The sequence below is a fragment of the Harpia harpyja genome, chromosome 23 (assembly GCF_026419915.1).
Source record: "Harpia harpyja isolate bHarHar1 chromosome 23, bHarHar1 primary haplotype, whole genome shotgun sequence".
NCBI classification, from domain to species: domain Eukaryota; kingdom Metazoa; phylum Chordata; class Aves; order Accipitriformes; family Accipitridae; genus Harpia; species Harpia harpyja.
Genome location: NC_068962.1, coordinates 11,206,526 through 11,232,022, shown reverse-complemented (window position 1 = coordinate 11,232,022; position 25,497 = coordinate 11,206,526). Strand labels below are relative to the sequence as shown.

Below are 25,497 nucleotides of genomic sequence, written 5' to 3'. Positions count from 1 at the left end.
GGAATCAGAGGAATGGAAGATAGCAGTATATTTTAAAAGGACTCCATGGCTGAATTTGGCAGGAACAGACCAATATGTCTGATTTACATATGAAGGAAATTAATAGAAATTCTAATAAAGAGAATTTACAATTGGAGAAGAGTTGAACTCTTTTTTTTGTGAAAGAAATTTATGCATGATGAATCTTCCGAGTTATTCCATGAAGTCAATAAACATATGGATGAAGATGATCAGGTCAATATGTGTGTATTTTAGCTTAAAGTCCTTTTGGAGACAGATTTCAACAAATATTTTTTAGAGACTAGTCTCTCATAGGATGAAGGCGAAGATTCTTTGAGACACGAATTGAAAGTTAGAAGTTAAAAGATAGGAATAAATGGCCTTTTTGTAGAATGGAGAAATCCTGGTGATATCCCACAGGGATCCATGCTGAGACATGGATCTTGAGATTGTTTCAGCATCTTGAGAAACAATTTTGAAAAGGTAGTGTGAGGATTGAGGTGGAGTATGCTGATGGTAAAGAATCAGCCTGAACAGCTGAAACAAAGACAGACCACTAAAAGGTTCAGAAAATCTTATGGCAGAAAACACTGCATGATAAAATGGAGGATGAAATTCAACAATGAAATATGCAAATCAGTGAACAGAAAAAATAACTGTAACTATGCTACCATGAAGATAGGCACTAAATTAGCTACTACTATGCAGGAATGGAATTTTATGTGAGAAAAATATATGAAACAGATGTAACTGGCATCTTCCTAGTGGCAGCCTGAGTGATAATCCAGAGTGTCATCCATCCTCCAATTTCACATATGCTTTTATTTGCATGTACAGAGTTACACCACAGTTGTACCACGTACATCTATGCAGTTGTACCACATACTGATGTGGTTAAACTACATTATATGTGCAGACCTGACAGCATGATGAGGCTGCTCCTTTTTTGAAATATGCTTTGTTGTTCCTAGAGCAGAGGTTTCCATGGCTGTTTCTTCATAATCATCCTCCCTTACATTGTGGCCATGTGCAGTGACATTTTTTCAATAGTGGTATCAGAGCAATATAATGAGTCTCCCTTGAGCTACTCTTTGCTCAGAAGGTATGCAAGAGAGCCCTGTCTCTTATAGCCTGTTATCCAAATAAACAAGCCATATGAAAGGTGGGAAAGTATAGGTAGTTGCGAAAGTTTAAATGCCTTGCCTAACACCTTGGCAGGAATAGCTGTCTGGGGCAGTCTTGCCACCTAAACCATGCTACCTGCTCTACAAACCAATGTTGGGTTCTTTTGTTTGTTTGTTTTTTTTTTTTAACTTAAGTCATAGAATCATAGAATGGTTTGGGTTGGAAGGGACCTTTAAAGATCTAGTCCACCCCCCCTGCCATGGTGTGTATGTGCTGGGTGCTTCATGTTCCTCACCTGTAAGGTATTACAGACTATCATAGACTTGATAGTTGCTAGTACACAATCCGTTGACTTAATGGTAGTTCGTGGTGCTGTTACAAGGCTGATTTTTATGACAGGTAAAGGGCTCACCAAACACCTGAAATTGAAACAGCTGGAGTGGTTGTAGTATTGTATATATGACACTGTAATAACTTTGTCCTTTCCCTTTTACTAATCTTTTTCCTATGAGAAGTGGACCGCTTTGTCTCTGTCATCTTATATACTCTAAACAAAGGTGTTGTAGCGTGCAATAAGGGAAATGATAACTACAATAAATTTGTTGGCATACTAGTTCCTCCCAGATGTAGAACTGAGTCCAAGAATTATGATCTGAATCCCATGTCCCCAGTGGCATGATAATGCACTGTTCCTATCCACGTTACCAACCCTCACTGTTTCATTTGGCTGTTAACCTCCCTAAATGTAATCTGTTTGAACAGCTCTTTAATTTGTCCCTGTATTGCGCTGTAACAAACAAAGAAGTCATCCTTACCTTTTACTATGTTTTTAATAAGGAGCTCTTGTGCTCTTATGGGCGAAAAATCAAGTATCAACTTTCAGCCAATTATGAAACTTCAAACTTTGTTTTCAACACCGGTATCATCTGTCAGGCCTTTTTGTTTAAGGTGACAGTAAGTGTATGAAAAAGCCCTTTATAACTAGTTCAACAGATATATGTATCAGTCAGAAAATGACCAAAAATATTTGATGCAGCAGTTAAGAAAAATTAGGGCAGTAGTGACTCATTAAATAACTTCATCTTTTTCAAGGAATTAGGAGTTACGTTACACACTGAGAAGTAAAGTCCCTGTATGAATAAATGACAGTCACAGGGAAGACATCAATATTTGCTTCTAACATTTTAAAACCTCAGTAATTTCAAAGGAAAAAAGGAAAAAACTTAGCAGACCAACTCATTTAAGTTTTATCAATGTAGATCATGTAAACACTTCATTTTAGCTAATCTGAATACTGATGAATTTAAGCCAACCAATTTCTTAATTAAAAAGATTTAAATAGCTTGCTTTCTTCCATTTTCTTGTGCATTTTCTGTCTTTGATGATGCTACATTCTTTCCTTAACAAAATGTGGTTTTTTTCTAGCAAACTTTTACTGTGTGTTATTTGTACGTGCAGTCTATTTCTTCCCCTTGCCTGTTTCATAGACTTCTGCTTTTATAGTAAAATTGCCGTCCTTCTATCACGTGTTGCCCTTTTTCTAGCTTTGTGGTGGTTTTCAGTCCTGCAGTTCAGTGCATTTATTAAGGCTTGCAGGGTCAGTGCCCTTGGAGCCCCTCAGACTTGTTCTCTTCTGAGAAGCAGAATTATATTTTCTCTGATTTGGGGAAGTCTCCAAGCAAGGGTTTAGAGGGATAGTCTACCCGTCAGAATATCTTTGAATGATAGCGAGCTCTGTTGAAATGCTTATCTGCCTTTTAAAAGAAAACCCAAAACAACCCACTGAAGTCTTTCCATTAACTTTGTCAATAAGGTCCTAAAGCCAAGAAAAAAGACTGTGTTATTCCTGTATCCTGAAAGATGGAGGTCAGAAGAACTAAGCCCTCATCCTCAAGTATTCACACTTTATGGATTAGTCCTAACTTTAAAGCATGCGATAAAAATATTTGCACTTCTTTTCATCTGACATTGGGGGTTTGGCCATTTTAGTCACCTTTTAAATCTTTTTGATGTAACCATGAAGGCTCTTTTAAAGCCAAATTTATCTCCAGATTTAGTGTGTTGGAGGATTATGAAAGCAATAACCAGACATTTGATCAAATAATTGAACTGTTATGCTGATTAGAAGTGCAGATGTAACTCTTTTGGGCCAGAAGACACCACATGAGAGCCCATTTGTTAAGGCAGAGGTTCATTTAACAAAACATGTGTCGGGTGAACCAGTACTACAGTTTCCCAAATGATTATCCTATTGATGAGTAATGCCCAGTGTTAGATACCTGGTCTGCCCTGGGGAATGCAGCAAGGGAGTTCTTTTCTTGCATACCCCTTCTTTTGTAACTTGAGGCAAGTTCAAAGCTTTTAGTTTATGATGCTTTTATTAGAGTGCTTAATACAGAAGTTGGTTGATGCACTGATAATCTTTTACCTGTTACTCACTGATATATTTATCTCAAATGGTAAATTTCTTAAATGAAACTGAGCATAAGCTGGAGCAATCACACACAAAGCAACAATTCTTAAATTACTGATTTGTCACATCTGAGGAGGCAGAGTAGCCTTTATCCCGGTTTCCCTTAATTGAATGTCTGTAATTTTTTGTGCAGCTTTTTCCAACATCATTTGTGCCAGGTAGCCAGTCTGTAGATCCATGAAGCTGGCAAACCTATAGAATGAAATAGTATTTTGCATGGTCTGTCTTGTAGCCTGTTTGTAAAATTAATACATTCTGCTTGCTGTTAGTCACTGTATGGAGGACTAAACCTGCAGGTTCATGGTTAACTAATGTTGTCAACTGACTGTTCACTGTTAAGAAAAATATTTTCTTTTAATAGATGCTGAAGATTTTAATGGGAAAATAAATAATGTTGAATTTGAAATTACAAATGTTTTAAATTGGAAACCTGACTCTGAAAGTAATTTTCATCTATTCAGGGAATAAAACTGTAACATGGAGTTCCAGTCAGAATGACTTTAATTTTTTAATTAACATATCTAATCCTCAAAGCCACATTCCAGCAAACAATTTCATGAGTGACGTGCCAAAATATGTTCACCTAAACCACTTGTGAAATAATTTAGAGCAACAGTAACTGTGTAGAAATAATGATGTGTTTCTTGACAATTTGTGTGCAAATTTGTGTCCAAAAAAAGAGAGACTACATTTCAGTGAAAATATTGTTTATGGTGAATAGTTTGCCCTGCTCTAGTTGCAAAGAATACCAACAGTTTGCTTTTCATCAGTCCCATGATTTTGGAGGAAACCTTTCTGGACGCCCTCTTTTTTCTGGGTGTCTGGAAGTCCTGTAAGGGTCAGTAGTGAACTCCCTGTGGGAGACATCCCCTTCCATCCTTGCCTTCAGCTGAGAAGCACAGTGCTCAGATAACGTTGGCTTGTACCTGTTTTTCCATTTGTTCTACCCCTTCTGTGAGCAAAAGATTTGATTACAGTTGGCAATGGATTTATGCTCTAGTTCCATTTTCTCCAGATCAATGATTTCAGACTCAATTACCTCTACATGCCTTTCCGTCTCCACCACCTGATTCTCCAGACCATTAAATTATGCAGTGAATGAATCACTTTTCTTCTCCAACAAAGGAAAGATTTCTTTCAATTTGTGCAGATTAGCATGGAGGGCTTCCAGGAAAGGCTTGGGGAAAAGTTTCTTGCCATAAGAATGGCAGTTTGGAGGCGGTGTGTGCATAGTGTGACTCAGAAGTTGGATCCTCTTTCTGAGGAGATTGGCATTTAGCGACCACACAGCTTGAAGAAAGTGACCTTTTCACCTTGAATTTCTGTTTTTGGGTTAATGTTCAGCATCTACAGCCCTTTGGCTATACTGACTCTAAAATGTTATAATTTGATGGCTGCCTGAAAAGGCAGTTCACTGTAGGAATGACTGCCCAAGTTGGATTGGCTCTGGTGGGTACAGCTTTATGGACTGTTGATGCCCATCTTCTGCTGATAAAGCAGTAAAAGATGAGCAAAACCCAGCATGACGTGCTGCTGTTTCAGGAAGCTGTATGGTATGTTGGCAGCTGTAAAATGAAAGCCTTTTGCTGTGTTTGAAGTGGGAGGATGCTCGGGCTAGTCACCTGTGGATGCTGCTTAGCAGTTGATGGCCTCCGACTCTGGGTCTTATGAGTGAGCTACGACAACTGTGAATTAAATTTACTCTGGTTTAGGTCAGGATATGAGTATTTTTGTTTCTGAATGCATAGAAACTAAACCTCAGCAGTGTAAATGAACACATTGAACATTCGTTATATTTAAAAAAATAAAAGCTTTGTGCAAGTTCCATCTTTCTAGCTCCTGCCATCATTTGCGAGAGCTCAGAAAAGGCAAATTTATCACCACTATGTCTTGTCCTTTTTTCCTGTTATGTTGTGCTTTATCACTACAACCAACAATGATAAAACACTGACATTTATCATGCACTTATTAATAAAACAATACTAATAGGTCTCATGTAAATACCTGTTTAGATATTTAAAACTAAGACCACCAACTGTGCTACTGATTTGTGATTCAGAATAGTTTGTGTTTCAGAAGGTGTCACTTGGAAACAAATATTTGGATGTTCCCAAATCCTTAATATTCAGAATATCTCATTTTTAATTAGAAAGGGATTGCAGTAATGTGACCCATGCAAAAGACAAATCTGATACACAAGCAGGCAAAGCTAAGTAGGTGAAACAAAAGAAAAACTGTTCTAAATGGTCTTTTCTCAAACCTTTTAATATAGTTCTCTTAAAATATAAAAAAGAAAACCAAAACCTTTCCAGAGATCTCTATCTGATTAATCAACTTTTTCAAAGTTAAGAAAAGTTGACTTAGAACAAGGTTTTGAAGTATATCAATTAAAATATTCCCTGCTATGTACTTTTCATTATTAGCAATGGATTTTTAAAATTATTTGGATTTTAAAAATATTCTTGACAAAACCTCAGAACACCCAACAACTCTATATTGCCATAAAATCTACTACAAAAAACTTATGTATAATAAAGGAAATATGATATAATGATTTATTTTTCTATTGCTTGTATACATACACACAGATACTTGTAATGCATCTTTCTCAAGAGTTGTTGAGAGTTTATTCTGCCTGAGGTGTATCCTTTTGGGAAGTCACTCTGAAAGAAATAGGAAAGAGTTATCATGGAAGCATATAGCAGACATCTGGAAGCTGTTTGAGGGTGAGTCAGTAGCCGGAATAATCTCACTCCCTTTGAATTTGCATCAGTGAATCTGCTCAGTCATGTTGTTCTCTTCCATTTCTACTCAACTACGCTACAATGCTAGAAATGCATCATACCTTACAGGTGTATTGCAAGTTTCTTTGCCATATTCTAAGTGAAAATAATCACATAATTTGCAGCTCTGTAGAAGATGCTGGGGAAAAGAGAATTTATGTGCATGTGTGTGTGCATGAGCAGTTTAGCTCTTAGGTTCTTAGTTCCTAAATGTGGGTTTTTTTAAATACTTGTACAGAAATACATAACATCAGTGGAAAAATAAGTACAATTACTATTCCTTTTCTCTCTCCTGTAAGAGGATCACTTACTATCTTTCCTATAGCATTATTTCCCAAATTTCACGTGGATTTCTTCCCAAACTGAGACAGTGTGTATTAGTGCCATCTGCTGACTCCAAGCAATATTGCTCCAATGTTTGAATAGCTATGGGGAAAAGCATTTGACCATACAAATTTGTACAGGATGCAAAAGCAGGCATTAAATAAAGTTACACAGAATGTATAGATATAATTTTGAAATGGTATAGAAGAAATTATCACACCAGCAAAACGAAAGAAGCCTCCCACTAGGAGATGCTTCTTGGTGTAAATTGTGAATGAGTTTTGCATAATTAATGTGTTTTCACTGATTAGCTGGAGATCACCCCCCCCCCCCAAAATGGCACAAGAAACTAACAGAGCAAGGTCATGTCAGGTGCCAAGGCATTTGTCTGCTCTCCAAAAACACTTAAATATTTATGCCTAAATGCTCCCTAAATCTCAGCTAAGATGCTTTACTTCTCCTAGGATCAAGCTCACTAGAAGTAATAGTTTCAATTGTTAAGTTGCTTCAGAAGAAACTCAGAGCCCAATAAACAACCTCCAAGCTAATTCTGAGTTTCCATAAAATTTCCTGAAAGGTTAAGTTTGAACAGAGCTAATGGTATCTCTGTGAAAATATGTAGGAAGGAGAAAGCAAATTCTACTTTTTAAACTACTGTATATTTTTTTCAGTATTTTTAGAGTTTTTGTACTTGTGTGTGTGGCTATATATGAAAACCTCTAAAGAGTCATTAAAACAAAAGGAAAATAGGACTAATTATGTCTATGCAGTTTCCAGTATGTCCCTAGATGCTTTTATGGCCACCCTAGTTTGCAAGTTAGCGTATTGTAGGGAACAAAATAAAAGAAAAAGGGGGAAATCAGGGTATTAAGAATGGAAAAGAATGTGTCTTTACACTGAACAGTTAGAGAGATTTTAATGAAACTTTCAAAGAGGATAAATGAAGCTACTTTTAAGTTGTCTTCTCCCAGGCTGCATTTTGACTATGTAAGCACACCGCACAGTGTTTTTATTGGTTGATAGCAATAGAAAAATTCTAACGGGTTATTGAAATAGAAAGTTTCTAACAAAAATAAACCCTAGCATTCTTAAGCACTACAAAAAAAAAAAAAAAAAAAGGAAAGCAGTGCTTTGCTTTTTCAGCTAGGAAGAAATATGGAAAAAAAGTGCAGTGAAGTCTAGAAAAAGAATGTCCTGAGAAGCAGGACTGACAATGAGCTTTTGACTGACTGCCCAGAGCTGTGACTCTGTCTTCCCTGTTGCTTGGCAACTCCATGTTATCACAAAGAAACTGATATTAAGTTGGAACAGGCTGGATATGGTAATTTACGTGGGAAGATACTCTTGCAGTGGGAAAACCATTTTATTTCTAGTTTCTGTCAGTGTAAGTAGGTTTCACATGATGAACTGTAGTACATCCCCTGTTGGGTGCATTTTACCTAAAAAGGTAAAGAGAGACTCTGCCTTGGAAAGAGACTGTGCAGAAAAAAAAAGAAAACCAACAAAACCCCCCACCTTGTTATTCATTAGACCTGCTCCTAGTGTCTACTCAGACATTTCTTCTAGTGGTAATGACAAAAGCTTCATACCTGTGTGGATCCAGTGTGGATTAGAGAGATGGAACTCGATCATTATCGTTTATACTATCACAGTCCCTAAGAGCTGTCGAGATTTGCCCAAGACATCACCATTTTATACAAACATTAAAAGATGATCCTCACTTTATCTAAATAGTCCCTGTTCTTTCTTCTGTGTTGGCAATAGTTAAGTGCCAAGTTTCAAATGCACTTTATTTCTTCCCTGCTGAAAGAAGAAGCTGCACATATAGCAGTTACAGAATAATTTGAAGACCATGGTAGAAACTGTCATTCAACTTTGAATTTGGCTGGTACTGTATGGCTGGGAAAGGAATCAATTTTTATTGAGGTGTATGGAGAGAATAGCAAGGGTATGTATGTAAAGAAAATCTTATTGTGAAAGCTTTGAGCCACAAGAGATAAGTAATCCATAATGGCATTTTTATATTTGGGTTTAGGTCTAAGACTTAATTAGAAAGAGAGAAAGCACAGAAGACTCAGGATTTAATGCAAAGCCCTTTTTCTTAAATGTCTGGTTTACTCACAGCTCTACTGAACCACCGCCACTGTCTCTCTGCTTTTCCATCCCGCATCATTTCTAGTAATTTAACACCAACATGCAGTCCTACAAGTAAGGAAATACTTCACATGTCTTCAGGACTCCCTGTTCTGGCTTTGGTCAGCAAAACACTCCCTGTCTCCAGGCTTCTCTCTACTGCAGAGTTAACTTGAAATATAACTCAACTTTTGCCCTTGGCTCAAATCCCAACCATACACAAAAACTTCTGACTTGAGTATGTTGATGCTGTTCAGCTGAAGGGATTGGCCTGGACTGTCAGAAGGCACAGGCAGCAGCTTCAATTAGCATAGCTAATACAGCTACCCACTGCTGCTCCACGAACTTGTCTCCATTGCCAAAAAAGGTGTATTTTTACAGTGGGATAATTAGCCTCAATTAACTATCCTTATTTAAAATAAAGCCCTCAATCTCTTTTTTTACAGTGAAGACATTGCTTCCCTATTAACTCAGTGTCCCCTTTTGCTGAGGCTAAGCTAACTGAAGAGGAATGAACTCTGCAATGAAAACAGCCCACAATGTCCCAGGCATCAAACAGACCCACAGACCGCAAGCAAAGTCCTTTTCTGAACGGACTTGTGGTGGGGAGGTAGTTTCCTTGCTTGCTTTTCATTTGGCCAGCACAGAATGTATCAGCTTGCATCCTATCTACCACACTAATGAGTTTGTGTCCTTTTTAACTTACCACATCACCTCCAATAAATCCAAAAAAGCTCTGGGCTGTTATCTGTCTTGGAGGGGAATAATTATGGGACTGACTCCAGCAGCAAGCCTGGCTTAATTAAAACACAATGTATTTCCCAAAAAGGTAGTGACCAATTTTTTTCTGAGTGCAACCTAAAACAACTTTACAACAGAATGGAACAGATGAACTTTGCTTTACCCTGCAGCTTTCAGTACTTTTAAACTGAGTTCCCCTTCTAAATCATGAAGAGCTGATTTCCTACACCCCTGTACCACTAGCAGCTAGTGGCTAACTTTACCCACCTGAACCATTGTCTACCAAGCTAATTGCTAACACATACCACCTGTTTCTTAAGCCCTGGCATCAGGGTAACATAAAGGTTGCAGGCAGTCTCCCATACCTTACGTTCATTGCGTTTGCTCACACTAGCTGTAGAGTGTTTCCTATGCCAAGTAGCAGCATCCTCTGGCTGGTGGGCCATGCTAGATAGACTAAGGACAGCAAAGCTGTAGCACCTCCTCTGTGTGGCAGCAAAAATACCTCTATGCTTCCCATCACCTAGGGTTGGGTTGTTTAGGGGTTTTTTTTGGTTTGGTTTTTTTTTTTAGGTTGAAAGTGTTCTTTAAACAGTTTGGTCTGTGACTATAACAGTGGCTTTTATTAAGGAAAAACAAAAAGCTGCTTCCTGTAGCACGCATATTTTCTGTATGCAATGTTTCTCACTGGTGAGGAAAAATTGCTGATATGTTTTTTTAATTCTTGAATTCTGATGAGCACAGAACAAATAAGGGTACAAACGAGAGACAGGCAAGGAGTAGTTAGGAGTATGTACCCAGCACCTTTCAGGGCTACACCGGCCAAGGGAGGGGAGTTGTTCTGGGGAGAGATGCTGTGGGCACAAACCAAGGTAAGGGATCCCTCCTGTTGTGGCCAAGTGGAGCTCTCCAAGAGCATTACTGGGAGCCAAGAGGAGTTCCTAGGACTGGGGAACTGCTGGAAGCCACGGTTCCCATCTATCCCACTGTGCCCATTAGCACCTGCAAGTAGTTTCAGCTAGTCATAGTCTCAGAGAGTGTTTAAAGGAGGGTGGGAGTAAGAAGAGAAGTTTAAACATCTTTTTGTCTCTCATAAGACTGGATGACTCAGTGGGTAAGATATATAGCTCACCACCTCCAAGATTTTTATTTCATATCTGTCTCAGGTTTGTAATGACTGTAGGACTGAATTAGATCAAAAATTTAACTGGATTCGGAAGCACTGTTATTGGCTTATATTAATGTTATGAAGTTAACGCTCTCAAATCTTTTCTATAGTTATGGCTTCTTGTTGACTTTTAAGGATTTGTACAGAAATTAATTGAAAGGCAAATTAAAATAAGAAATAATACGAGTAACTCAACTTTATTTTTGTTTGTGGTAGTGTTATCAACTCTGAAAATACAGCTCATCTCCTTTGTTCCAGTGCCAATCCTAGCATGGGGAATTACAAGGTGCATGTGTGTTTCCCTCAGGGTACAGAAGAACCACAGAAGCTGTAGATGAATAAACAGATATGTTGAGCCAAGGTGCAAAAGTGATTTTATGTGCCTAGAATCTATTAATTTACAGGCTGGAGCGCCAACAGATATGGGATTGGGAAGGCAGTGAATTCAAATTTGGGGTGCTAAAACACCAACAAATCAAAAGACAACAGACTAGACAAATCTTCTAGATGTTAAAGAAAAAAATACAAACAAATATATCAACAGAAACATTTGGCCCCTCCAATAACATTGATGTTTTGTGAATTTTGATGGGTGGTGGTACAAAAATTGTTCTATCTACTACTGACAGATGGTAGGTTTCTTGCTTCTAAAAATATGAAAACAGCTTGATCTCATGTACCTTGGTTTAAAAATAAAGCTCTTTTTATAGCATGTCTCAATTTTGACAACCATACGGTGCAGTAAATATTGAATTCCACGTATGAGGACATTTTAAAAGCCTAAACCAGACTCTTATTTTAGGGGTAGGCTGATCCTATGAGTTTGTGAAGTCCCCAGAAAGAGGACTCACAGCTGAACATAATGGCTCTTTGTGTTTAACTCCAAAGTTTGAGTTGCTTAGGGGTTCAGCTTTGAATTTAAAAATGCATTTCTTTGTTTGGTAGCTTTCTTAAATTTAATTTCAAAGATGTGTAAATACTAAGTTATCCATCTTTTTGTGATGGTAAGCCTGGTATAAATCTGCAGGAGTGAAATGCAATTGAATCTATAAGTAAAATGATTTCTTCTTCATATTGCAGAGCACAGATAACTCAAATATATCTATAATTGCTCAGAACAAAAAGTGCTTTGACAATGATATTGTTTGCTCGAAGAATGTTTTCATCACTGTTGGAGACACCGAGATTTATTTTAGTGAACCTTCTGAGAAGCAGGTTAGTTATTTTCTTTCCTTTTTGGGTTGCCCTTTAAGATAAGCATTGTAAAGGTACAACTCTAAAGGAGCATGTTTTTGGAAAACATCTCTCAGTCTAACATAGTACAAGTGCCTAGGCCTGGATAAAGTAGCAGGTCGCAGGAAAAACCTTATTTTTTCACTGGTTTTTTCAAGTTCTATTTGTCCTACAAAGAAGACTGCTCAAAAGCCTCAAGCAGTCAAAACATATTGGCATTTATTTGTTTCTTTCTGCTTGGTTTTGAAAGGGAAAAACAAGGTACAAAATCCAAGCAATCTTGAACGATTGAAAAGACAAAATATTAAACAACATTTCTAGTAATATTATTGATCCAGCTATATCCTAAAGATAAAGTATTCTTCAGTATACGCTTTGTTATTAACTGGCGGTATATGTTGGTAGAATTACTTTATTAGATCTTAATAAATATTCATTTCTGTCAGAAGACCTTGAGGGGACAGGAAAACAAATCTAACTATCAGCTTTGGAAGGCTGGATATTATACTGTGATACACTTTCCAGAACAGGACATCACAATTCTGTGGGATAAGAAGACAATGATTCATGTTAAAGTTGGACCTCGATGGAAGGTGAGCCAAAATAAAAGCCTGAGATTTTGTGTAGCTCTCTGTGTTGCTAATGTGATCTCTTATTGAATAACTGTGATTGTCTTTTCTTCGTGACTAACTTTCCCAGTGATATAGCTGTTTATCATGGTGTTCAGCTGCTAGCATTTCCCAGGTTAAGAAGAGATGGAGAATGTGATTTAATGGCTGGACTCCTGAAGAGAAGGGATGGTTCCTACATGCATGTTTACTCTGCTGCTCCACACATTGCAACCTTGCAGATATGCAGTGATTCAGCCCTGACTCAAAGTTACTTCAGGGGCGGGAAGAGAGGGTTAGTTTTGAGTTACCCAGTTTACTGCGTGTTTTCATAATTGCTGAAGCCAATGGAAAAGAAGCTTCCATATCTAGCGACATGGAAGATGGCAGGTTTGTAGCACAGATTGGATTAAGCTGATGATGGAACTGCACCCTGAGATGTAGTAGAGACTGCTGAGATAAACAGATGGAGTCATATCTTGGGTTTAAATTGAGAAGACAAGATACAGGAAAGGATCTAGACAAAACCTGACTTTTAAACCTAATAAGTATACTGTGACAGGGTTCAGCCATGATGCAGGGAAGAATATGAGGCTCCTTCTCTTGCCAGTTGCTCTTCTCTGTTCCATTCCTACATCGTCATCTGCCTTGGTGTCTCTGCAACTCAGTCTTTGGGTCCTAGCAGAGTAACCTTATCTGCACATTCAATAATTACATTCCTGCTTCATCTCAACCACGAACACACATATTGATAGGGCTCTTTCCAGTAAAAGAAAAGAAAGCACTCCATGGTAGAATACAGTATCAGATTTTTTGAAGTGTTAAAGTTACAATGACCATCTAATCCTCTTTTAAAACAACATTACTATAGGCTTTTGTCCCAGTAGCCATAAAATGCTTACTTCACATACAAGCTGATTTATCAGCCATCAATACACATAGTGAAAAAAAATTCTTCTGCTTTTGAGTAAGCTAGCAGGGAGTTGAGTTCTAGTTCTGCAAGTTACATGCAGGGACACAAATACTTAAAGCTCCTTCTGTTTCCAATGACTGTTTCTTCCAGAGGCTCCAGTTCAGTAAGATAATGTCTACAGCAGACCTTAAGGAAAAAGAATTAATTGAAGTGAGCCACAGCACCCTAGAAATCCATCTTTACATTTTACTGCTGTGCAGAAATATCTTTTGTCTATGTACGTACACATGTATGCATGTATATATACTTTTTCCATCAGCAGCACATGCCCCAACACAAGAAAGTTGCAGCTGTCTCTTTTGTAACTGCTATTACAAATGTTCTTGCTATTGTGAGCTAAAATTAGAGGCAGCAAGTTTTAATGACAACAACCAGTCAGGCTTCAAAATCATGAGGTAATTCACCTGAACTTTTGACTTTTGGACTAGATGCACTCTTAAGCTTTCAGAAAAAAATATGACTAGATTCCAGTCCTTTTTCACAGGCAGACAGTAAAAACAGGTTCTGAAAAACAGGAAGAAAAAATGAAAACATAAATTTCTATTAAAAGTTATTTGCAATATGGACCTGTAAGCGTAGCAGTGTCAGATATTTTCAAAGTATAAATCAGAGTTGCATTCACCTTTTTCCATTTAAGAGTGCTTTATTCCACATATCATTAGTACTGATTATTGACTGTCAGTATACGTAAAAAAAAAAATAATCCTTCTTCTCTTTTAGGGTAAACTGGCAGGTTTGTGTGGAAATTTTGACAAATATACTTCAAATGATCTGACTACATCAAACAACATGGAGGTGAGAAATGCACAGGTGTTTGGAGACAGCTGGGTATTAGGACAGGTAAGTCCCATGTCCGGTAAAAATTTGGAAAAAAAAGATGATAATTTTAATTTATAAATGAACACGTTATAAGCACATGATGTACAGTGATTTTCTAAACTCATGGTGAGTGTATAAGAGGACATTTTAACTTTTATGTCTGTAGATGTGAAATGTGTTAATAATGTCTTATGTCATAGGAAACATATACTGAATTTAAATGAAACCAAACAATCTCTTTAGAGAAGAATATATTTTTCCCTATATAAGATAATTATCACAGCTGTCTGGATTTCAGTTTCCTACAAAGTTAGATACATTGCTTCTGATATTTTGGATTCAGCCCAATTTTAAAAACAATTCTAATTTCTCTGGTGTTGGAGGCATCAGGATTTGAAAGTAAATAGAATCTGAGAGTTGGAAAAAAAAGGTCTGGAAAAAAGTCTCTTTCTGAACACCGAAAAAAAAGTTGGTGATTCTTTTTAGTTGCAGTTTGTAAACAGAGAACAAACTGCTGAAGCAGCAGTTGTGAAGGGGTGAGACAGAAAAGGCTCAGAACAGCAACAGGCAAAATCCAGTACGGAAACTTTGTTTCTGAGGAGAAGGAAAGAGGCTGTAGAGAGTGGATGACTGCAACTGTGTTTTATAACACAGGAGAATAGGTATTTTATTAATTTGTGCTGAGAAGTTGTAAGGTTTTATAGCCTTGTGAACCTTCTGAAAAATCAGTATTTGTAAAGCACTCCCTTAAGATGTCTGTGAGAACCAGTTTTTAATCTGTTCTCTCCTTGACTCACAGCAGGAAACTGAACCAAAATCTCTTACCTCATGAAAGAATATGATGCCTACTCTGCTTTGGAGTAAAGATTTTGAGGTTTCTCTTCCTCAATATCTCCCTTTGTATCTATTTTACTCTATACAAAATGTTTAAATTTTGTGAGCAAGCAAGGCAAATGTGTAGTGCTGGTGGTTATACGGCTCATCTAGAAGGTGGTACATAAAGGAATGTGTAAATGTTTTGTATGGAGTGTATAAATTTTTCTTTTCCAATTTATCAGTTCAGTGGCTGCTTGAATAAAGTGTATAATGTTTGCATAGCACATTAACTTCCAGGATGTTACAACCTTTGCTTATGCAGCACAAACTTGCACTTGCATTTTTGTGGCCATATATATATATTTTTTTTTTTTAAATCTCATGTAATCTTCCAATCTCTGTGGCCGCCAGAGCACTCAGGATCTGAGTTCAATGATGGCCTTGCAGGCAGCCTGCGCTCAGCCAGACTTGACACTTCATCTGCTCTGCAGTAGGCGTTAGGGTTTTTTTCAGAAAGGACCTTTGGCCTTCGTAGAGATGTATCCTGGCCATGTCTTCTGCAAAATCTAAATACTGTAAAGAAGTATTTGATAGCTGGAGGCCTAGAACCCAACTCTGCTACTGGCAAACATGCTTGCATTGGCACCGGGAAGCGTGGGATGCTTCCAGGGTTTCTCCCTCCTGGGAGTGGCAGCATGTCCCCCCAACAGTGGCATCTGAGCATCCACACAGGAGGGCAGCATAGGTGGGCGATGCCTTGCAGCTGAGGCTGCGTTGGGACACCCCAATACTGCCTACGGATCCATTGTTACCTCCTCCTGAGCTTCCCTGCTGCACCAAGAGAGTATGGGTTTGGATGAACTCATGTTTTCTGAGCTGAGTGTCGTTTTGTTACATTTTTCTGTTCATTTGTTTTTCTTCTTGAAGAGAGACTTTAGGAGAGGGAGTTGTATCTCAGCCATTTTTGAGTTATCACGATGATCTTTGACTCTATTTTTTTTTATGGGTTGCTATCTTCCTACCGCTCCTTCTTTATTTGAACTTACAGGGCTAAAGCCATCTGTAGTGTGACTCCATTTAAAGTCAGTGCAAAACCACCAGGGATGGATTTGGACCATGTATTTGTTTGTGATGTTACAGTTGGTTGCTCTGGTAATGATTATAATGTGTCACAAAGAAAACATCTTGTCTTTATGCGCTGAGCAGACAGCAGGAACATTTTAGTACTTCAGAACAAAACACAAAGATTCTTTTTTGTGCAAATGTTTTCAATTATAACAACAAATCAGTGAAAGGAGAAGATGAAGAAGATAGCATTTAAACTTTATTTTTGTTTTCTGAGTATGCAGGTATTGAATTACATGATACTATAGTGTACCTGAGTCCATGGTAAACACACCTTCGTATAAAATGTTTGTGGTGTTTTTGCTTGTTTTTAAGTGCAAGAGCCCAAATGAAACACTAAGACCATGTGAGGTACATCAGAGCAAGTTCCCTTATGCCAAAAAGGAATGCTCAATTTTATACAGTGATGTTTTTGCACCTTGTCGCAATGTGGTAAGTTTATTAAATATCCAAGATGTGACCTCATGTAGGAAAATATTGAAATTCCAGTAATTAATTTCTTCTTGCCATTGCCCTCAGTCTGAGTGCCGTGAAGGATACAGAGTAGAGCCGTGCAAGTATCTCTGTGTGGGTGGGCTATGTTTGTGCAGAGCTCCTTGGTCCTGTCAAGGCTGGAGCCTAAACATAATAGTGATAACTGGGAGCCATGAGTTAATAGACTGGATAATCAAAGTTCTGTTCTCTTTAGGTTTTATTTATAGCTTTTACTTATATAGGTAACAAAATTTTTAAGGCTTTTGTATATATTGCAGGATTCTAAAATAAGCATTTGTGTAATGTGCCTACAGCTTATCTCAAATGGTTTTATTTTGTTAACTGTCCTGCTCAATACAGAAAGAAATATGAGAGAATGAGATTTCAGCTTCAGAGCTATCAGTACTTTTAAATGGCTGACAGCTTATCATCTGCTTTTTATCAAAACTGTGAGGTTTGGTGTCCTTGTTTTCCCAATACCTTGCTGAGCCTGGGACTTGAGTTACAAGAATGTCCTTAAGTTCAGTCTAGACAAGATAGGGGCAACAATAACTTGTGTGGGAATGTTTTATTCCATTTTAGTCCACCCTTTATCAATGCAAGACATGCTTTATACATTTTTCCCTATTTCTGATTTTAGCCCCCCAAAGGTATTTAATTATCGAAGGTGCTTCTTTACACCTGGGCAAGCAAGAGCCACTACAACATTTCATCTCAGTCTCTTATTTTCTTTATGACTATTAATACTAAATGAGATCATTAGATGTCCCAGATGAACCTCCTGACTTTCAGGACTGAAGTTTGATATCAACATGGTTAGGAATTTGCCTGAGGAGGAGGTTGCAGTAGCTTAACCCGAGAGATTTATTAATGTTGACTTCAGTTACTATGTAAAGAATTTTTTGAGCTTGTGCCTGAGAACATAGTGATGAGTGTATTTTCAAAGTGGAAAGTAATAAATAAAAATGGAACTTTTGAGAGTTTTTAAGGACCTGTATTATTATAACTCACAAAGAAAGATGTTTTCTCTTGAACATTAATTTTCTATATCTTATCCATGCTGTGATTAAAATTTGCAAACATTATGCCAAAATTTAGCATACTTATGTTAAAAAATGCATGTCAGGTGCAAAACATGTTATTTAATTAGTAGTCAAGTATTTTCACATGCACATGTCCATCTTGAATGGGACAGCCTGTAAAGCAAACATCTTTCAGGTGGTTTTGCAACCTATTCATCAGCATGTGAAAATACAGCTCTTACAAATGTAATGTAAAGTGACCTCCTATCAAGGATATCTGCAGCTGACTGCAGGCTGCATGGCTGGGGAACTGGGTGCCATGGGAAAAAGCCCAAGCAGAGACTGGCACTGGGGGCACGGAAGGAACAGAAAGTGTAGATGGGGCTTTGAGGACGTGCTTGGAGCACAGCGCTCTTACAGTCGCTCCTGCCGTGCAGGTGGCGGAGGATCCTGCTGTGCGCGGAGGCAAGCGCCTGCCCATGGGACAGGCGGCCGCAGAGTTCAGCTGAGGCTGGAAAACCCCATTTTCGGGGAGACAAAATCTTGCATCTCTGGCTGTCAGTGACTGATGGATTGCAGTTGCCCAGCTAAGCGCTGAACTCAGCGGGGGCTGAGGAGCCTCAGCACTCACAAAAAAAAGTCTTCCTCATAACTCCTGAACTCAGCACGAGCTTTGACACGAGGCTGTTGTTTGCCACAACAGCAGGATGTTGCTGACCCATGGGAGATGCTGTCCTGCAGACATGAGAGACAGGTTGAGCTCTTTGGAGCCAATCTGCTGTCTGGTGGTTCCTGCAAAGATACTACAGCCATTTTAAAGGCAGCTAATGCTCATGCCCCCGCCCCAGTGGTATCCCTGTTTTCAAAATAAGAAAAAGAATGAAAGCAAAATGGCATCTCTCTCCACTGAAGGCAGAAAAACAGTCTTCGTATCCCTGCCAGCTTCTAGCAACTGCCAGCTGAGAAGCTGTCTCCGTGTTAGATAAGTGCTGCTTTATTACTGTGACAGTATTTCTGTAATCTGACATGTGCCATTTGAGTGCTCTACAACTGAGCTAGACCAGAGTCTGAACCAAAGAAAAGCATTGCTTTAAACATTCCGTGTGTTGAGTAAGAACATTGTTTTGGAAACGCTCAACATTACAAAAAACATGATTAAAACCCAAAAAATAGTGTATCACGTAAAACCACAAAATAACATGATAGGATTTTAGAGTGAGGATGTGGGTTTCTGATCTAATAAAGGTTTGCAGGCAATGTATATTAAAATCTTGATAAGTGCAGAAATATTTTCCTGCAAAATGTCACCAGCATGCTCAAGCTTTCTTTCCCTGACCAGAACCCCCTGTACAAATTATTACTTTAATTACTTGATAATCAGAGCTGCAGCTCTGACTTTGTTCTTGTCCATGCAAAACTGACAGGATGACTATAGATGGCAGTATTTGCCTTATTAAAACAGAACTGCCAGCTTCAATACACTCACCAAAATCGATGAACAGCAAGTGTGTGGACAGTCATACTTATTAATAGTCACTGATTGAAATTTTCTCTTGGCCTGTGATGTAGGTACAAGCTGTCCATTCGAAGTGTACTTTTTGTATAGGAATGTACCCAAACCTTAGAAAATACCTTATTTTTGTGTTAAATTCAGTCAATCCAGAGGTAGCACTTCTGCTGAAAATGGTGCAATAGGAATTTGTACAGCTCATGCAATTAAATCACCAGCCCTCTTTTCTTTTCTTTTTTTTTTTTTTTTTCCCCTCAGATTGATGTGACTTCTTTTGTGAAAAATTGTCACACAGATACGTGCAACTGCAATCTTGGTGGGGACTGTGAGTGCTTGTGTACCAGTATTGCAGCTTATGCCCACAAGTGCTGCCAGCAAGGAGCAGCAATTCACTGGCGATCTCCTTCTCTCTGTGGTATGTACCTGGGCTGGTCTTGCACTGCAGGTCATCTTTGAGGCATCTTTGGCCTTTTGTTGCCTAGTAATACAAATACGACAGAAGCAGGTGGATAATGAATGTACTTCACGTTTTTCATGCTGTCTGTGTGTCAGCTGTTAGTCTTATACACCCAAATTTGCTGTCTTACTGAAGAGGACTGGCTGTGCTTAGGGCGTGCCAGTGTGGAAACTGTTGGAAAGGCACCGGTATACCAGATCTGTGGTACGTCCAGTGTTCTGTGTAGGGCTGCAAAGAGATTCAGTCCGTTCTACTTTTCATTGACAGCGAGAAGGGTTCTTGGCTGTAGAATAATTTATGCTTCAGGTCTGCTGCCCTGGCACATCTATTTAAATACAGCTGTATGTCACTGAGTAAAAGCCTAAGGAAATAAAGTCACTGACTGAAATACATTATGGGAAATGAAACTTCTTCTGATGGAAGTGAATTTTACATCTTTAGGACGCAGATATACATAGATTCTGTTGTTACTTTGTAATAATAATGTGCTTGTTTTCTTTTTCTTTTAGCTTATGACTGTGAATATTACAATCAAGGTATGTAGTATTTAATATTACTGTCTTTGATTCAACCTCATATTCATATACCTTGCTGAATACACTTACTCTTCGTGTTTTCTAGCGTACCAGCTAGCTATGTGCTAGAAACAAATCTGTACTCCCTGGTTCCAAAATGGAATCCATTTTTATAAAGCATTTAGTTGCAGATAATTCCCCACATCAACAACTCTAGAATACAGAATGCATCTTCGAGGTACCATTCTATCATCTTTCTTTCTGTATGATGCTATTTTGAGATATTGATCTCTCCCCCACTCAATTATTTTGTTTCTCTTTTAAAAACAAATACCACAGAGACACTTTTCTTCTATCAGTTCACTCAGACTAACCCTGGAAGAAAATATAGTTTGGTAATTTCTGTCTTTCACAGGTTAGAATGATTTTTTTTTTTCCTGATATGGGTAAGTGAGTTTAATGAGCTCAGCAAGTCAGCAAAGCAAGTCCCCATGGGCCCTTCTGCTCTATGTCCAGGGACAGCGGTGGCATGGAAACAAACATCGTGGTTGTAAGCAAAACAACACATCTGGCATCTCAGATGAAACACGATACAGTGCACACTGCAAATAAACCCCTTTGTAGCTTGTGCCGAGAAGAATCTCTGTCAGCTGCAGCAGTGTTGGAGGTTATCTCTTTTCCGTTCTCCCCGTTCCCTAGGGTAGGATTGCATAGTCACAATCCCTCGAGCTCACTGGACCTTCAAATCCTTTAGAAAGGAGAGGTGACTTGTATGAGCAGCCTGGAGTATTGTATGTCGTTCTGCGACATATTCCTTGTCTATTTAATATCATTATGTCATTATACTGACTTTTTCTTCCCTCCTGTTCTGCTATGGATATCTAAAATACTGTTTTTCTGTGCAATATCACTGAACTAATTGCCTTTGGCACATGGAAATTCAAATCCTTTTCTCCAAATATGAATGGTGTAGATATAATGCAACTCTGATGATACCGAGTTCAGATTAATCAGATTAATAATTAATTTGGTATGACTTTCGGAAAAAAAAAGCCTCATAAATTTTATGAACATTTGTCACACTATGCAATTATCTTCTAGGTTTTCATTCTGAAGTGGCTTGCTTTGTTTTATTTTTCCTTCTTTCATTGACATATAAAAGATTGCTCTGGTTCAATTAAAAACTCAATTGAATTAATTGATAGGCTTTTTCTTTGACTTGGTGCATGTAGTTTTAACATTGCTTCTATTTTTAATGGATGAAGGTCAGCGGCCCAGCTGTGTTGAACGATCTTGGTAATCCCTAATGTCTCAATTAATAACCTCATCATATTCAATGTGGGGGTGGTTTAATGCACCATGCAGCATATCTTGGCAGTCAGGGAGAAGCTCTAGAAGGATGTTAGTTTGTGCTTGTGCTGTAAATTTCAGAACTGGGACCTATTATATTTTGAAATTGATAGGTTACAGGATTTTATGCACAAGTCTCACAAGTATTGCACTGTAAAGAACAGTTCCTTAGAACGAGAGTGGTATTCATTTAACAAATTTAATTCTTGTGGCATCCCTTCTTATATTTGGATCCTGTGCATGTACTTTGTTGGGAGCAAGATACTGAAAAGGAAGGGAAACTTGACTAAAAGCAATGATATAAATGTGACTTTTGATACCTCTTTTTTACCGACTTGCATCCTATAATGAACATCATATAGTAGATGATTTTTTTTCTCCTCCAAAGACTCTGGCCCAGTACAGTGGCACCATGTAGATCTTGCTTGGTATAGCTGACTTTCCATAATTTCTTTGCAATAGGGAATTTTGTCTTATTTAAAAAGTAGTAGGGTGTCCAGGTTTTGGCTCGGGTAGAGTTAATTTTCTTCATATAGTTAGTATGGTGATATATTTTGGTTTTGTGATGAAAACAGTGTTGATACACACCTGTGTTTTAGCTACTGCTTACACAGTGTCAAGACCTTTCCTGGTTCTCACGCTGTCCCACCAGCGAGCAGGCTGGGGGGCCACAAGGAGTCAGGAGGGGACAGAGCTGGGACAGCTGACCCAACTGACCCAAGGGATATTCCAGACCATATGATGTCATGCTCAGCAATAAAAACAGGGGGGAAGTTTGCCGGGGCTGCCATTGCTCAGGGTCCAGCTGGGCATTGGTCTGCTGGTGGTGAGCAATTGGGGTTTTTTGCATCACTTTTCTTGGTTTTGTTTTCCTTTGTTTCTTTTTCTTTTTTTCTTTTTTTTTTTTTTAAACTTATTAAACTGTCTTTATCTCAACCCATGAGTTTTTTCAGTTCTTCCCCTCCAGTTCTCTTGGGGGGAGAGTGAGAGAGCAGCTGTGTGGTGATTAGCTGCCTACCAGGGTTAAAATCAAGGATGGTGTTATGCACGTTTCCACCACCAAGTGCCAGCAAAACAGCTTTTGGGACTAGGATGGCTCCTCCTCTCATTCTTTTTTGTTCTACATGATGTCAAACTCCTGAATCTTTATGGAAACCTTATCAATTACAGCTCACTCCTGCTTTTGCTCAAGTCATAGGCAAAATGTCTGTTAACATGTAGGGATAAACATTCAGTGATTTAGAGCAAAGAGTCTTGTTAAGATAAATTGTCTCACCACTTCTTTAAAAGCAGCCATTTTGTAGAAAGATTGTGGGCTTCATGTGCATATGAGCTCCAATATAGTTTCCATATAAAAACAGTAGTTATTTTCATGCAGTTTTCTTCAGAAAATGGTGTTTAACTTCTAGCTGAGCTAAATCTCATTATTATGAGAATTCCTTCCCTCTTGGAAGAGTCATATCTGAAAGGAGCTGTCTTAGGCTAGGAAGTGGTTCAGTCTTTTCACTGAAAGGATTAAAAGCTTTCACAAAACTTACACGTTTTGTTTAGTACTCCTAAGGTGAGTTTTTAGAAGTATGCTGCTCTTGGTTCTTTCAGTGGGATATAGTGACAAGGACGGATGCTGTTGTATCTGGAGGTATCCCTGTGAGCCTTTCCAGCCCAGCAGAAACAGCTGCAGGGGTTTGCTGTGGGGCACGGTTAGGTCAGCACCGCTTTGGCAGTGGTATCAGCTGAAGCTGTTGTCACTGTTATATTGGCAGGAACTTTTGAATGATGATGTGGTGAACAAGACTGGAAAAATTAGTTGGTTGTTTTTCAGCTGGACCACTTCACTGCTGAAGCACTTAGGATGGCATAATAAATGGGGCAGTAGGGGGGAAGAAGCAAGTGGTTTGTGGGAGAGGATGAACTAGACAACTGCTTAAGCAATATTGCTGCCAAAAGTTGAATTACAGCCTTATAATTTGAAATCTGGGGGTTTTGGGGAGAATTGCATTGTAGATCTTAGAGTAGCTTCAGTGTCTATTTGGGGAATAATATTAAAGTTGCTCTGTTGCTCTTTCAAAGTATAGAAAGAAGGACACGTAAAAGACTAAAAAGCAGCCCAGATTGCTTTCTCATACAGGTCATTTCGTGAGGATAAGTACCCAGACTTTTTTGTGCTCACTTTGTATCTGTTCTATCGTGAGCAGGAAGCAAAGAATAAGAGAGTACATTGAACCGATAGATACAGACCTATACCAGCATAATACCTTGAGGCGTTAAGCTGTAGTTCCAAACTTATTTGATTCCAGGTATGGTGAAATATTTAAGGTAATATATTATGTCAGCTAAGATTTAAGTTTTGTATGTTATGCAAGGAAGATTTTTCTTTTTCTATTTGATTTTTCTTCCCTTAGGTCTTGGTGAAGGACCTTATGTTTTGGCAAGCTATGGAGAGAATGACACAATTATAGGAGCTAATGTATCCACTAGAAGAATATTTCCTCTGCCTAGAACCGGAGCACATGGAAATGTATTTTTCAGTTTCATGATAACTCCAGGCCTTTTCAAAGATAAAGATTTATGTAAGTTTTCTCAACAGTTTTGCTAAAGGCAATACATATTTTTCAAACTGCACGAATGATTTTTGCTGCATCTTCTAAATCTCCTAAAATAGTCTAGATATTTTTAGTTATTGGAATAAGTGAGGATGAAGCAGCCAATTTCAAAACTGAGGTGGAATACTGATTTTTTAAAATATTTTTTTTTAAATATTGGAAAACCTCACTGCCAGCTTTAAAGCTGACTTTTCAAAGATTGTTTTAGAAATATTGCAAAATACAAGTGAATAGAATTCCTCTGTGAAAAAAAAAAACTTAGTTTGTATAACTGGAAACTGGAAAATTTTGCACATGTATCTAGCAAGTGTCAACACCGAAGGTGAATGCAGGATATTTTTGTCTCCAGTCAAATCACTTCTACTCTATCTTTTCTTCTTTTTTGTGACTTTCAGTGGATTATAAAATGTGCAACTTAGAAAAACCAGTCTGTCTCCTGCATTGTTAGTGAGCAGCATCTCCATACAAAGTAGAAGGAAGTTTTTTAGGTGATCAGCTATTCCTAAGCTCTATTTTTCACTTATGAGAGACTGATCCAAACTACACAATCAGAAATAAGTATGTTTAAATATTTTTCCTTCTGTATATATTTTCCTTTCTTCACATGTATTGGGTTTGTGTCAATTAAGTCAATACAGATTTTGTCATTGCTTTCTCACAGAATTTAATTGAAAAAAATCCCAAACCCTCAAAATTCAACATAGAGAAGGGCTGTTGTCACAGTAAAATTTGAAACTATATCCACAAACAGTTGACAATTTTGCAGTGGAGAAATTAGGTTTTTAGATATGATTTTGAAATGAGACAGTACATAAAACAGAAGCATTAATTCAGCCTTGTCAATGCTCCAACCAATGTAAAGTGGAAGTAAAACATTCATTATAGCTGTGCAGTACACAGGTAGTCTTTGTATCTGTGAGGAATGAGATAGTATTCATCTAGATTAAAGACAGTTCAAGATTTTATTCAAGTTGAAAACCAAATATGAAGTTAGTCTTCCTCTAAGTTCTTAAATTTTTGATAATTTTCTTCACTTTTCATTTCTGGCATGGGCAGAGCAAATAGAGGGATGAGTCTTTTATTTGGCCACAGGTTTTCTGACTGTACTGCTGGATATGATGGTATGTAAAAAAAGCCTGACCTCAAGGTGAAGTCAAGCATGTTCTTAAAATATTTGCGTGATGTTATTTAGTAATGAAATTTTGGTACAGATGAACTGTCGGGCATTTGTCTGATTTTGAGAAA

General features: G+C 38.1%; 1 protein-coding gene across 8 annotated transcripts in view; it reads left to right on the top strand.

Moving 5' to 3' along the window:
- The window catches only part of OTOGL (otogelin like), a 98,081-nt gene that overhangs the window by 38,919 nt on the left and 33,665 nt on the right, over positions 1-25,497 (top strand). For 5 of the 8 annotated variants that reach the window (XM_052774508.1, XM_052774514.1, XM_052774513.1 and 2 more), the window contains exons 26-32: positions 11,828-11,962; positions 12,427-12,573; positions 14,282-14,401; positions 16,637-16,753; positions 19,586-19,742; positions 20,294-20,320; positions 24,052-24,219. In XM_052774508.1, the coding sequence (XP_052630468.1) occupies positions 11,828-11,962; positions 12,427-12,573; positions 14,282-14,401; positions 16,637-16,753; positions 19,586-19,742; positions 20,294-20,320; positions 24,052-24,219 (871 nt within the window). The remainder of the gene's footprint in view (positions 1-11,827; positions 11,963-12,426; positions 12,574-14,281; positions 14,402-16,636; positions 16,754-19,585; positions 19,743-20,293; positions 20,321-24,051; positions 24,220-25,497) is intronic. The other 3 variants (XM_052774515.1, XM_052774511.1, XM_052774509.1) reach the window with 1 other exon arrangement.